General features: G+C 43.1%; 1 protein-coding gene across 1 annotated transcript in view; it reads right to left on the bottom strand.

Annotated features, from left to right (window-relative positions):
- LOC140546158 (CUGBP Elav-like family member 5) overlaps positions 1-14,030 on the bottom strand; it is a 195,165-nt gene extending 181,135 nt beyond the window's left edge. The window contains exon 1 of the mRNA XM_072669342.1: positions 13,494-14,030. Coding sequence (XP_072525443.1) covers positions 13,494-13,998 — 505 coding nt within the window. The 5' untranslated portion in view covers positions 13,999-14,030. The remainder of the gene's footprint in view (positions 1-13,493) is intronic.
- Between the last annotated feature and the right edge of the window lie 1,377 nt (positions 14,031-15,407).

Genomic DNA, 15,407 nt, shown 5'->3' with positions numbered 1-15,407 from the left:
CCACTCCTTTATTCCCATTCTCTGTGTCCTTCAGCAGCAGCCAGTCGGAGCTCTGTTGGGTCCCGCAGGCTTGAGCTGATAGATCAGTCCTTTAAAGAGCTTACCCAATTCCCTCGGGCAGCGCCAGTGCCCCTTTGATCCCATGTCACCGTCCTGGCGAGGTCACACCAACCTCAGGGGGGACATGGGGCGTGGGACAGAGCATGAAAAAAGCCCCCCAGGGTAGATAGCTGCATTGATCTGAGCTGTCAATCAGGCCTGGATCTTCTGGTTCCATGCTGGTTCTGCTAGAAGTTTGATCCATACGTGGAAGGTGGGGACTGGATGTCCTAGAAAGGTGGAAGGTGGATGGTGACCGCTCGCTCATCAGCCTGAGAGGACAACTCGTGGCTGGGTCAAAGCCCAGGAAAGGGGCCCTGAACTGTGGAGGAGGGGTCAAGACTTCAATGACCTCTATTCAAAGCCTCTGCTCCCACCACGGGCACACTGTCAATGATTTCCAATGGCCATGGCACACATTCATCAAGCCTGATGTTTTTATTGCCTTGTCTTGGGGGAGTGTGTGAAAGTGGCTGGTTGAGTGATCAGTGTTACAGTAACTCTGTCACTGTGGAGCTGTAAAATTGGGCAAGGTCAGTGGTTCCAAACCACTCGTCCTCGCATACGCCTGTCCTACACGTTTTAGTGTGTTTCCTGCAGTAACACATCCACTTCAACTCAAGAAGGGCATAATAACCAAATATCATTAGAAAAGAGATGGTATACAGATCAAACTTCCAGGAAAATCCAGTCTACTCTTCTCCTAAATGACACTGGATCTTCTCAAGTAGTTTCAATCATTTACATACAGAAACCAGCCATTTCATTAAAACCACCTCCTTGTTTCTACACTCACTGTATACACCATTATATCCAGCTCCACCTCACATAGTACATAGTTCTGTTTTCCTGTATACTTTGTTAACCTCCTTTCATCCTCAAAAGACCCCAAAAGACAGCCACAGAGCAAGCAGTATTTTGATGGTGTGTCTGATGGTGTGTGCTGCACTGGTACGAGTAAAAGTCAATCAGACACAGCAGTGCTACTGGAGTTTTTAAACCCTGTCACCACTCACTGTCTACACTACTCTATTAAACACTCCTACTTAGTTGGCCTACCTTGTAGACATTCTGGTTGGTGGACTACTCTCAGTCCACCAGTGACACTGAGCTGTTTAAAAACTCCAGCAGCACTGCCGTATCTGATCCACTCATACACTACTAACACACCACCACCATGTCAGTGTCACTGCAGTGCTGAGAATGACCCACTACCTGAATAATACCTACCTGCTCTGGAGTGGTCCTGTGTGGTCCTGAGCACTGAAGAACAGGGTAAAAGGAGGCTAACAGTGTGCAAGTACGCAGAGAAACAGATGGACCACAGTCTGTAATTATAGAACTACAAAATGCTCCTATATGGTAAGCGGAGCTGATTTAATGGACAATAAGTGTAGAAACAAGATATATATAAGTGTAGAGGTGGTTTTAATGAAGTGGCTGGTGTATAAGGCCAGAGTAACAAAACCAGCCTGTTCAACTCTAAGAGATGAAGAGAGGTTGGAAAATTGTTATGTCAGAATTCATTTCCATTGGCTACATTAATTAAAATGGCTATTTCTGGTACGTAAGCCCATACAAACACCATAAGTGAGATTTTTTGGGAAAACAAAGAGAAAGATAGCTTTTGCTACAAGAGAAAGGTAGCTTTTGACAGTCTAGACTAAATCACCACTGATTTTACTGTGTACGAACAACACTAGTCACGCTGCAGGTGTTCTGCACCGCTGTTCTGTACCATTTCCATCTCTTTCCAAGTTTGAAATCTAGAACACGAGAAGTCTAACTTCCAGAGGATGAGTCAGACTTTTAAAGTCGTGATCTGTATGTATGTGCAGCAGGCTGTGGAGAGCTGTAAGCTGAGTGAGGCTGAGGGCAGTGGTCCTGGCGAGCAAGCGAGGTTTAGCAACCAAGCTAATGACTGCAAGGCCTTGAGCTTGAACAGTGGGGCAGCAGTGGTCTATAGCAGTGTGTCAGTCAGGGATCAAAGGCAAATTGGCACAGACATTGCTAACACTGGCCAGAAAACACACACCCTTGCACACATCCTTCTCCCCCCACCGCCCCTATCAACTACGTCCAGAGAATTTTCCATGGCTACTACACAGTCGCACAGTAAAGGGCTACGTGTCTCAGCAGTTTGGAGCAAATCCGTGGTATGTGTGTGTGTCTGTGTGTGAGGGTAATTCTTGCTGAGCATCACCCTGTGCCCTCGACCTAGTCAGACAGTGTCCCTTCTTCTCCACGGCTCAGCACTAATGCCTCCATCTCTGTCTCTCTTTCCCTCTCGCTCTCTTTCTGTGCCCAGTAGCTGGCCTCATCCTTTCTGATTAGTAGTAGAAGCGCCCTGCAAACCGCAGGCCTAAATCATCAAGCACTGGCCTCAAACTGTGTGGATCTATTAAATAATCTTGCAAATAGATTTAAATAGAGGTGCTGGTGTGGTTCCTGACACTGTATGAGGTCCTGCTATCTATAAAAATGTAGAGAAGTGCCGCAAATAGCAAACCAGCCTGAATTTTGTCTGTATTTTTGACCATTATCATGGATGTCATGTATGCCATTTAATGTCAGTAACATGACTTATGCATGCAGTTTGTATAAATGGCTGATAATCCATTGGCAATTGATTGCTACATTAGCAAGCATAGTAGCCAGAACAAGCCAAAAAATATATTTTTGTGCATTATTGAGCCGAACGCTTCAAACTGTTCATGAAGTTTTGTTACATTTTTATTTTTGACAAAAGAATTGAGAATTTAGAACTCATCAACCAGGCAGGGAAGCATTTAAGCATCCAAATCTGCTGTCATGGTTCTATACAGCCTCTATGGACAAAGGTATTGGGACACCTGCTCATTCATTGCTTTTTCTACAAAAATCAAGCACATTTAATCAAAGCATATCCCCCTTTTAGAGTAATTGTCTCTACTGTCCAGGGAAGAAAGCTTTCTGCTTTTTTTTGGAGCATTGCTGTGAGGATTTGATTGCAACCAGCGACAAGAGCATTAGTGAGGTCAGGATGCATACCAGAGAACACTGTTCTAGAAGCTCCACAGCTCAATGCCGTCAATGTCTATCTGCTATTAACTGCCAATACTTCAATACAGGGATTGGGCAAGCTGTATGTGTGTCATCTGCACATCAGTGTCAGCAATGGGTACGTAACTTAAAGTAGCTGAAGGCCTTCATCAGTAGGGGTGTCCACAAACATTTGGACATACAGTGTAGAAACACTGTTTTTTTTAACTAAAAAAAACCCTTTTTTAAAGTGTGTGCTGAAGAGACTGAATAGTAAGCAGTAATATCAAAAGAAACTGCCGTATGAATAAAAATCATGTCACCTCAAAAATTTGGAAACCTTCTCACCGACTCACTGGACTTCTTTTGTATTTTGTCATTCATTACTGAATCAGACACGAGTGTATCATATTTCACACTGAAATAAGCAGCGTTCCCCATGAGTGACAATCCTAGGAGATCAAACCACTGCCACAGAGATTCATTAAGCAAAGTTTGGGGCGAATCACGCCAGCCCCGGAGAGAGGCTTCTTTTCAAAAAGCTTCCTCTCCTTCTCACTCATTGTTCCAACAACAATACTCGCCCGGCTCCTGTATAATTGCCTTGTAATGAGTGGCATTATATATGCAGTAGTCTAGCGGAACCTGTAAACCTTAATTAAGTCAGTCACATTCAAATCTGCCCAACCTTGGCCCTCCAAGCAAAGCTGTGTGTCAAGAGTGCACAGACCACCTCATGTAGAACTAATCACTCCCTCTCTCTCTCTCTCTCTCTCTCTCTCTCTCTTCCTTTCTCTCGCTTACACACATCCTCAAACCCCCGTACACACTGTGAATGCCATTTAGAGAAAGCACAAGGGGTTACCATGCTTATGCATTCAAAGGGCACACCTGGGCCCTCTTTCTGTTTCTATAGCAGACTATAGATGTGGCCACTGGGGGAAGTGCTGGGGGGAAACTACAGGTAGAGAGGTAAGCACACCGTGACAGCAGCCATCTATATTGTTCCTTCACAGAAAGATGAATGGAAGGGTGTCTGCTGGAAAAAGTCAGGCCAACTGAAAATGATAAGGTAACTGAAAAAACGGACCATTTTTGAAGTGAACTTCAGATACTTAGTAACTTAGTTAAGTCACACTCACATTCTTTTACTCCTGTGTCTTAGTTTGGTCAACAATACACATTGAGTTGAGCCTCTAAAACATTAAAAATGAGTGTCAGCTGAAATTGCTTCAATAGTATTTTAAGATGTTTAGTGTCGGTTAGTTTACTGTTTATTCCCAAGTGTGGGTTAAAACTCCCCCTATCAGATGGGAGGAGGCCTTCCCATGCTCAAGCTTTCTGACCATGGAGGCCTGTGGAGCTGATGGGATTCAAACATATGATCTCCAGTCTCTTGACAGGCAGGCAGTTTGGCAGCTGGGCCACTCTACATTTACACAGGGTAGATTTACTCTGAACCGTTTTACTCTGTAGTGTAATTTCGCAGCTCTAGGGTGGCCCTACAGTCTAATTGCTGCTCATCAAGTGTGAGGAGACCATAGGTTCAAATCCCAGCAAGGGCTCAGAGCACAAATGTCAAAAGCCAGCTTTTTGGGGGGAATTCTAACCTACAGATGGGAATAAACAGTATACAAACTGAGGGGGAGAAGCCAAAGACTTAAATTCTTAATACAATATTTCAGAAATTCCAGCTGCAGCTCATTTACTAATGTTTCTGAGGCTGGATTCAATATGTACTGTTGGCCAAAGGGAGATATAGAAGAACTTTTGACGAAAATCAACTCAGCTACCTCCAAAAACATTCTGTAATCCAGTTACTTTATTGTTTTAAGAGAGTTTGGTAGGCGAACGTCCTATTTAAAGCTGTGCTGTGAGTAAAACACTGTGTGCAGAGGTTATATTCCACCTTCTTAGAATCAAGCACACCCACACAGAGGATATATTTACAGCATTTTTTTCCATGCTGCATCTGGTTTTCTCTACAGGCCCTTGAGCTCAACTGAACAACACGTTCAATCCAGCAGAACGACGATTAACCATGAGCCTAGTCTAAACTCCCATTTACAGAAATGCATAGATCTTAGTAAAATAAACAAATAAGTGAACACATTAATAACAAAATAAATGTGATTAGTAAACTGACAGAGTGACGCTGTAATTAGTCAGCTGGTGGATTTAGGGGGAATAGCCCGAGCTTAAATGCATAACATGTTGCACATTTTTATTAAGAATTGTTCCCAGTTTACATGTTTGCTGTTAATCCGTCTTAAATAAGTGTTTCTGTTGTTCCTAAGCTCATCAATTATTACAATTAATCACTTTTCTCAAATAAAACAATGAAGGGGCTAGTTATGTATATGGTAAAGGGGGGATTAGGCCCAGTCCAGGTTTTTATGTCATTATTTTTTTTACATCTTATTCAAAGGTTATGCCAAATCTTTAAATATATATATAATAATTTATATATAAAAAATCTTTATATATATATATAATACATGTTAAATTCTTTAAATATCAATAAAGTATATTTTTTATGGGCTGTGCAAAAGGTTTGGAAACCCTAAATGTTGCGAAGTTTTTTTATTATTATTTTATTTATTTATTTTTTGTTACAAACACATCTCACCCACAGTAATTAGGAGCTGTCCGCTGTATCAGATTTCCTATACTCTTCAAATCTTGTACTAAAAAGGTTAGTCAAACATGAGCAACTGTCTAAAGATCTGAAAATGAATGTAATTGATTAGGGCTGCCACTAATGACTCTTTTTCTATCGATTAATCTATCGATTTTTTTGCTGTGCAGCCAGTTAATCTAAATGATTCACTTGCCTCTAAAAAGGTAAACAGAAAGGAAAGGGGGAGCATTTGCTACTTTAACTGAAGTGTTTTAAAGCTAAAAAAATAAAGTCACGAAAATATGAAAAAATACAATTTTGATGTCAGCGCATTTTCAGCATCAGCGTAATTCATGCCCACAAGGCAGGTAGTCAAGTGTTTGTAGCTTATGGTTTTTACCATGCGGACTGTCATTTTGAAAAGGCTGTTCAGGGGAACTGCAGCTGTCAAAACTCGCAGAAACCCAACAGAACATCTAGAGAAGTGTGGTAAGTCAAAATAGAAGTCTTTGGCCATAATGAGGAAACAATTGCATTTCATGAAAAGAACACCTTGCCAACTGTGAAGCATGGGGGTGGATCTATCATGTTTTGGGGTTGTGTTGCTGACAGTGGCCAATATTGCATAGGTGGAGAGCAGAAAATGGATTCCACAAAATACCAAGAAATCATGGATACATCTGTTAAATGGCCATAGAACATCTGAAGAGACACAAACTGAAGGTTTTGAAAGGCCCTCACAGTGCCCTGACCTTAACATCATAGAACATTGGTAGAGAGGCCTTAAACAGGCTGTACATGTAAGACAGCCCAGGAGCACCTCAGCAATATAGGTCTTCTTTAACGCAGTGTGAGGAGAGACTCTGAATACAGAAATTTAAAGTCTTTTAGCTCCCAGCTTCTGTGATTTTTGTTTATAAGCCCATATTTTCTGGCCTATATAGTGTAAGTAAAAATATCTACGGAATCTTTTAGAGTAAAAAATACAAGAACCATATCAAATTTGGGCTTATGAAAAGCTCGGTCATGTTTAATGGACATGGACACCATATGGACAGTATGTTCTGTCGGCATGCGTTCAATTAGCAAACTCAGCACCAATCCTGGAGTGGCTACAGCACTGTTTTCTTGGGCGGAGGAGGGATTTCCATAGGGACTCTGAGTTAGGTGTTCTGAGTGAAACCTTCAGCTGTTCTTCGTCACGCCGGTATCTGGCCTGTATCAAACGCAAATCAATACTGCACTATGGGGACAGAGGTAATAGGTATCTTCTGTCCTTATCAACTTCAATTAAAATCCACAACCCCCCTTTTGATAACGCCTCCAACCGGCCTGGATTTGGCAAGGAGAGGAGAGTGTTGGGGGAACAGACAGAAGGGGGTATAAAATGAAAGTGAAATGAAGGTTTTTGTGGTGTGGGGGTTGAAAGTCTATAAAAGCTTCTTTATTACTTTTCCTCCCACAAAAGGCACCAAAACAGAGGGATCTACACAAATACCCTAAAATATTCTCACTGTAAGAACTGTATTAGAATTATGAACGCCCCCCAAACTACAGTATATCCACTGGGACAGCTATTATTAGCGTAAATGCTTCCATTAGCAAAAAAAAAAAAGTTGGTGATAACAAAAGTAAAACAGAGCAATAAAAGCAGGTATCTTCCTGGTTCAAATCTATGCTGCTTGCCATCAGCAGCCAGAGTCTGGGAGAGCACAATTGGCCTTGCTCTCTCAGGTGGTTTGATGGCACTTCCTCCCCACATCACTCCTAGTGATGTGCACAGGCTTCTAATAGCTGTTGAATCAGAGCTGGGAAGCCGTGCTTTCCTCTGAGCGCTTTCCTCCGCATCAGCAGCAGTTCAAAAAGAGGCAGTGGCTGGCTTTACATGTGTCAGAGGTGTTAGGGGCATTGTTAGTAATAGGGGCAGTTCATATGATCTGGGATTGGGTAATAGGTCTTCCAAACTGGGTTAAGAGAAGGAAAAAAGTGTTGGATTGCTGGATCGGTATCAGCTGATGCTCAAGGTTGTGGTATTGGTATCAGTATCAGACATGAAAAAGTGGTATCGTGCCACCCCTGCTTGAGAAGGCCATTCAAGGCTGAGCACAACGGCTACTTCAAAAGAATGGAATCAAGACTAAAAAAGGCTTAAAGCTAACGCTAGCTGTGAAGCACCACAGTCTGAGCCAAAACTCTCATTAAACATCTGCGTTAGGGGGCGGGGCTAAACAGCTGCAGTCTGAATAGGTGGGTATATGGATGTGTTTTCAGTTTCAGTGTCAACACAAAAACAGTGAACTCAAAATGGGCTGCTTAGTTTTCCCAAATGGACTGTAGGGAATGGTGGTGTAAACAGCACTGCAAGCAATGTTGACATCTAAATCATCACACTCTTTCATTTAACAAAAAGTGAGAAAACATGCATCTGTGAGTGTCATTAACTGTGTAACTCAGTAGGGTTGTAATAATGCATGGAGACATGGTGATATCGCCATGTTGTTCAATTACTTATCATAATTCATGCAGTTACAGTGTTTGAATACCAATGTTTGCCAACTTTAGCTTCATTGATAGACTACACATAAATGCAGCCCTATAATTCAGTGGGTAATTACATATGTAAGTACTTAAGTAATGAATTCTACTTAAATGTATTCATTTTAAAGTGTATTAAAGCAACACTATGGAAAACTGGCATTTCTTGCTACAGGGCTTCCCCCTACAGTCACAAGAAGTGTAATTTGCACCTCAAGCCACCATTGAAGTACTAGTTTTTCTGGACAAGCTGAGGGATTTGAAATAATACGGATACAGATTATTACTGAGTAATAAAAAGAAGTGGTAGAGTAATATTACAGTAATTACAGTATTACAGTAAATACACTAATATGAGTCAGATTCTAGAGTCAGTGTTACCCTTCCCGCTTTGTTACATAGAAACCTGGAATAGCAACAACAGCAAGGCCATTCTCTATTACAGGTCAGTGGAGAAGCACAATGATTCTGAAGCTGTTCTATAAAGATAAAAATGCTACATAATGTTGCTTTAATTACATAATAAACCTTTAAATAAAATAAAATGTATCCTATAAATAATGTAGGATATTTAGGATACATAAATTTGATTAAAATGTATAAAAAACATAAAAATAATAATATATTGTATAAAATACCAAAATGAAATCAAATGATATATAAATAATAATACAAAATAACTGATAATAAATAAATGAAATAAAATAAAAACTGATTAAATAAAATTGAAATCAAAACGGAATAAAATGGAAACAAACATCTCAAATTTTTCCAAACAGCAATCTTGATTTGTGTGTCTATAAGAAGAGGGTGTTTTATTAAAGACGCCTTACTTGCTGTGGAGGGCTTTGTGTGTGTATGTGTTGTGTGTGTGTGTGTGCACTCACTGGCTCCCGCTGACCATTAAAATGCAGCAGCTATTTTATCATCAGTAGGATTAGAACAGTAAAAGAAGTTCGGGTTGATCTAGGCGTGAGTATGTAGATCATTAAAAGCCTGAGTCTGGAGGCAGTGCAGCTAGCAGGTAGACGCCACAGGGGGAGCTGGGAGGGTTAAAAGGTAATTGCTTATTACAATATTTACCAGCGGCTGTGTGAAGGCCTGAGCGCGTCATTACTTCTGCATGATGGACACACGCCGGCTCTCCACTCCAGCGGCCGGCGCCTCTGCGCTGAACGCTCTGCTAATGCCAGATTACCTGATAAATTAATGATACACACTGCTGGATACGAGGACGAGGTGTTAAAAACGAGCTCCGTCCAAGCCAAACACTCATAAATGGAGGGGGGGAGGAAATGTGAGAGTAGGAATAAAAGAGAGAGACAGAGAGAGACAGTGTGAGTGTGAGGTAGGAAGAAAGAATGAGGAAGTAAGAGATGAGAGAATGAGCACGAGAGAGAGAACAAGACAAATAAAAAATACAAAGACTGTAAGAGCGGGAGAGAGAGCGAAAGAGAAAAAGCTGAAGCAAAAAAGTGAGACTAACAATAAGAAAGTAATAACCAGAGATAAGTGAAGGGATGAGAGAGAGAGAGAGAGAGAGAGAGAGAGAGAGAGAGAGAGAGAGAGAGAGAGATAAAGAAAAACGAGACAGTAGCCAGAATTTCGCAAATATTATTTCGCAATTATGAAATTTCCCCCGAAAAATGTAAAATAAGTCGAGTTTCTATCCACTATTGTTTAACAAAGGAAATTTAGGTGATGTAGGCCACCATGATTAGGAGCAGCATCAAAACAAACAAGCAGAACAGGGAGATTTAATTTGGTCTTTGCTTTCCTTTCTGTAAAAATCATCTTTAAAGCCATTTGCAAGTTGTTTTTCATGTGAGCATCGTTCTATATCGTAATATTCTAGAGATTGAAAGGTGGATCAGCTCAAAATATCAGATGAAATATGCTGAATTTGCAGATCAGCAGATAATTTTGCCAATTACAAGAACTGGTCATATCATTTGACCCAGTTGCTGCAGCGTTGCACGAGGTCACAGGATCTGTGGTTCCTTGTTCAACCACCAGATGCCAAAGCGAACCTCGCTCACACCTGCAGAGACCCTTTAAAGCCAGTGTTGAAATCCATCCACTCCAAGTGATCACAGAATGTTGCCAGAATCATCCTTTTTTTGTTTATAATATCTGACTACCTAATATCTGAGTTCCACAGAAAATGCATGAAAATTCACAGACTTCAACAGAGTTCGACAGTGTTTTAAATGTGGACGATTCCAAAAAGTAAAGTACATCTCATCTGGAGAAACAGCGCATGAAACACTGGACACAGAAACCCAGAACGATACTGCATTACCAAGTTTGCCTGAAAAGCCACACCCCTTGATCGGTATTGGCGAACAACCAATGAAGCTGAAAGACTGTGGTCTCAAAAACACTGATTGGCCCATCTCTATTATATTCACAAAGACAAAATGACCTATAAGCGAGCACTGCTGCATTTAATCACTGAGGAAGGGTCATACCGCTTACTCTACCCCACCTCATGTATTAGTTTATTATTGTCCGTTTTTGCCTAGTTTAGAAGTGTTTGATGAAAGAGACGTCTGATTCTTACCTTTCAGTGGAAGTCAATATAAAAAGATGTATGTATTATATACATTTTAAATGTATATAAATGTAAGTCTGAGGAGTGTTTGTTCATTCATTTTGGTAGAATTTCAAAAAGTGAAAAATAGAGATATTTTTATGTGTGACAGTGACTATAAACTATGTCCAAATATTTGTGGACAGCCCTTCTAATCAATGTCTTCAACTACTTTAAGTTGCACCCACTGCTGACACAAATGTGCAAGTGCACACACACAGCTTATCTAGTCCCCAAAGAATAGAATGGCAATAGAATCAGACTCCCTGGTGCAGATGTAAGTGAACCTATTGACACCTTGTCTAAAACCAGACGTGGGCTAGAGGGGTATAAAGCCCCAAACACAGAGTGTCTCTGTAACTAAGCTGCTCTCACTATTACTGCATTGATTTTGTATTATTTAATGTACTGTAACATGCTGTCCTGAATTGCAAATCAATATGATTTCAACACTAACGCAGCAATAGTGTAACAATTAAACAGGTAGACAACATGGAGCAGCGGTGTGTGTGAGGGATGGAGACACAGAGAGAGAGAGAGAGAGAGAGAGAGAGAGAGAGGGGGAGACTGAATCAGACATCCTGCATTTCTTCATTTGTCTATCTAATCCTATACACACACGATACGTGTGTGTGTGTGTGTGTGTGTGTGTGTGTGTGTGTGTGTGTTGGTACATGTAGGGCTAGGCAATTGTGATACACGATATGCTAAGCCGGGGAGTAAAGCCGGGGTTCCACTAGCCCTGACTGTCAGTCTGTGCTGGCTGTCTCGAGTCTGTAGATTCTTTCATCAGTTGAAGTCGACAGTTGGAGAGATTTTTAGCCTCCCGAGGTGGAGCTTGAATAGCCAATCAGAGGTGTTTCTGCTTCACATCTGCATCAATTGAGGCGGAGCTTTAGGTGCAGCGGAAGAAAATTTTTCAACCTCTAGAGGGCGCACCAGCCAGGTTTGGAACAGCTAAGGTGTGCAACCGCTAGGCCCCCTTTATTAAACACAACTCCCACCAGTGCTGAGAAAGTGAAGGCCAGCATGTGTGTCTAGTGATGGCTAGCAGCGTGCATCAGGCCACAGATGGCTGTGGATTGCCAGGAATCAAATCACCTGTGATCTTCTGATGACAGGGCCAGCACTTAGACAGCTGCACCACCCATTTCAATGCTGTGTTCATTGCCCATTAATGTCCTCTATCCATCTTCTTATACAATTCTTCCTGATCAGGGTTGCAGTGGATTCTGAGCCTACCCAGAATCATTAGGCATAAGGCAGGGTAATACACTTTTATTTTTACTGTGACTCTGCTGGATGTCTTTTCCACGCTCATTTTCAGTGGTCATAAACTGTAGATTCAGTGGCGGACATGCAGCGACCAAGCTTTTCTGGGAAAGGGGTCTTTATAACAATGGCCACTGGGCAGATGCTGAAGCTTCAGCTGCCTACTGACTTCTTTTATGAGTGTGTTTTAAACCAGTGGGGTTTCTGCCCTTTTCTAAGCTCAGGGAAAATGCTGAAATTGTTGTCCATGGTAACTGACCGTATGCTAGAGAGGCAGCAGACAGAGGTTAGGCTGAAAAACACTCCTCTAAAACGAGTGATTATGTAACAGGCATGTGCCTTCTGAGCATACAAGTGGAGTAGCTGTGCTGTTCCCCATGAAGACCCTGTAGCTAACAATGCATAGATAGTAATAAGAGTGTGGTATGGCCTGATGTATTGTTCATGCCCCCCCACCACCACCACCACCACCACCAACACACACACACACACACACACAAATCTTATATCACACAGTCATGCTGTTACAACCCTGTTTGTTTGTACTATAAGCCAAAAAAGGCGCTCGTGCTCCGTTTTTTTAAGCTTTTACGTTTTTATACGTTTCAAGAGAATCAACACGTCCTTCCTGTACGTCGTTAAAAAATAAAATAATAAAGAATTATAATAAAAAATAATAAAGAAGAAAAAAACATTGCTCGAGCGCCCGTGTCTCGCGCGCGCGATGCAACAGCGTCACGCTCTCCTATGAAACAAAGTCTTCCATCCTATAGATGGATGAAGAAGGATGGCGAGTAGAAACAAGGAGGGGGGGGGCGGTGGATGTGGGATTGTGTGTGTGTGTGTGTGTGGGGGGGGGTTATTTGGTTGTGGATGGTGGGGGGGCTCCTAAATCATATGCATTATGTGCGCGCGGGGCTGCCCTACTTCCGCGAGCGCAAACGCACACACATATACACGCGCGCACACCGTGCAAAATGTGCGAGTGGGAGTGACCACGAGCGTGCATGAGAGCCACTGTTGGTGCGTTAGTAAGCTCGTGACTCGTGCACGGGCTGCTTTCATTAAAAAAAAAAAAGAAAAAGCAACGACAGAAAACAGCGCGTCAAGGTTCGTTATTTGACACGAATCATCTTTTAAACCGTAATGCACAAAAAGATCGCGAGCCTGAGAAGTGTAATAAGTCACTTATTAATAAGTGTGCACGAGCGAGGAGGAATCGATCAACAGAGAGAGAGCAACAGTCCGTTTGGATAATCGGTTACGCACGAGCATATGCATTGTTAAAATACATAATAACCCCCCCCCCCCTTTAAAAAAACCCAACACACAGATGTACACCCCCCCCCATACCTTTGTGCATGCCGGTGTAGCGGTCCTTCAGGACGGTGAGCTCGTGGATTTTGCCAAACTGCTCGAACAGGGGCTTGAGGTCCTTCTCCTCGAGGTTGCGCGGGATCTGTCCTATGAAGAGCTTTATGGCGTCCTGGTCTTTCATGGTGCCGCCGTCCGCGTGTATGGACACGGCCTCGGAGCCGCTCATGGGTTTGGCGAACGTGATCTGGGCGTACTGGGGCTGCTGCGCGACGACGAGCGCTGGCGGCTGGCTCGGTGCTGCCCCCGGTCCGCTGAGGAGCGCGTTGGCGTGGGCAGGCTGAGGCTGGGTCTGGGGCTGATGATGAGGCGGAGGAGGCGGCGGAGGAGGCTGGTGGTGGTGGTGGTGGTGGTGCTGAAGCTGCTGCTGCTGCTGCCTTCTCGCTTCAGTCTGGGTGAATCTGGCCATTCTGAGCGGAGCGGCGCGGAGAGCAGGCAGGCGGGATAATAATAACAACATACACACGCGCGCGCGCGCACACATACACACATACACGCGGGCGCGCGCGAGGGCGCACGCACACACACACACACACACACACACACACACACTTCTACGCAGGCGCAAACGCACGCGCGCAAAGCGGGGAGAGTAAGGGGTGGGGGGGCAAAGCGCTCAGCTGGAAACGTGGGGGGCTCACTTTCTATTCGACACATGTCACGCTCGCAGCAGCAGCCCCTACCTGATGGGAAGGGAAGGGACGGTGGTGGGGAGACTGGGTGTAGTAATGTGTGTGGGAGAAATTCAGTCAGGAGGCTCAAGCGTAGCTCTCTTGCGCCGCCTGCATGCCAACGTGTGTACACAAGCGGTGCCATATATGCATATATACCTGTACAGTATACAGTGCCCACTTGCTCAAAATAAGGGTGCTGCTACAAAGGGTTCTTTGCGTGATGCCATAGAAGAACCCATTGCTGGTTCCATAAAGAACCATGTTTGTAAAAGAGATACAGACCATATGGCCAAATGTTTGTGGACACCCCTTCTAAAGAATGCATTCAGATACTTTAAATCGCACCCATTGCTGACACAGATGTGCAAATGCACACCCACAGCTTGTCCAGTCCCTGTAGAGAAGTACTTCCAATAGATTATGACTCTCTGGAGCAGATGAGCATGAACCTATTGAACCATGCCTAATGCCAGACGTGGGCTAGAGGGGTACAAAAGAGCCACCCCCAGCATGGAGCTGTGGGGCAGTGGAACTGTGGTATCTGGAATGATGGATGGTGCTCCATTCAATACTTTTTTGGGATGAGTTGAGTAGTTGGGTGTTAGGTGGGGTGGTGATCATCCAACGCCATGACCTCACTAATGCTATTGCTGTGCAGAATGCAATCAAATCCTCACAGCAATGCTCCAAAAACATCTAGTAGAAAGCGTTCTTTCCTAGACAGTTGAGACAGTTCATTGTTTTTTAAAACCCTTGATTTCAGAAGGTGTCCCAATACTTTTGTCCGTCTAGTGTATGTATATATGCATAGCATGCACTGCATACAGTGTCTACACACAAAATGAGGGTGACAGAAAGTGACAGAAATTTTGACCCAAACTTTTGCCTGCCACTGCAGTTTGAAATACAGGGCACACACACAAACACACACACACACACACACATTTACTTACACCCAAGGGCAATTTAGTATAGCCAATTCACCTACCATGTGTTTTAAGGAGGTGGGAGGAAATCTGAGTACCCAGAGGAAACAGGGAGAACACGGCAAATTCAGAGGTTTGAAAAACCCACAACCTCAGGGCCCTGGAGCTGCACGGCATACACACACATACACACACACACACACACACACACACACTACATGCTGCTCTACTGTGCTGTCTCATAAATTATATTTAATAATAATATTATAATGTCTTTAAGACCCAGCACCGCA

This window comes from Salminus brasiliensis, chromosome 23 (assembly GCF_030463535.1).
Source record: "Salminus brasiliensis chromosome 23, fSalBra1.hap2, whole genome shotgun sequence".
Lineage (NCBI taxonomy): Eukaryota > Metazoa > Chordata > Actinopteri > Characiformes > Bryconidae > Salminus > Salminus brasiliensis.
Note: the sequence above shows the minus strand (reverse complement) of the source record. Positions and strands in the feature narration are given on the sequence as shown.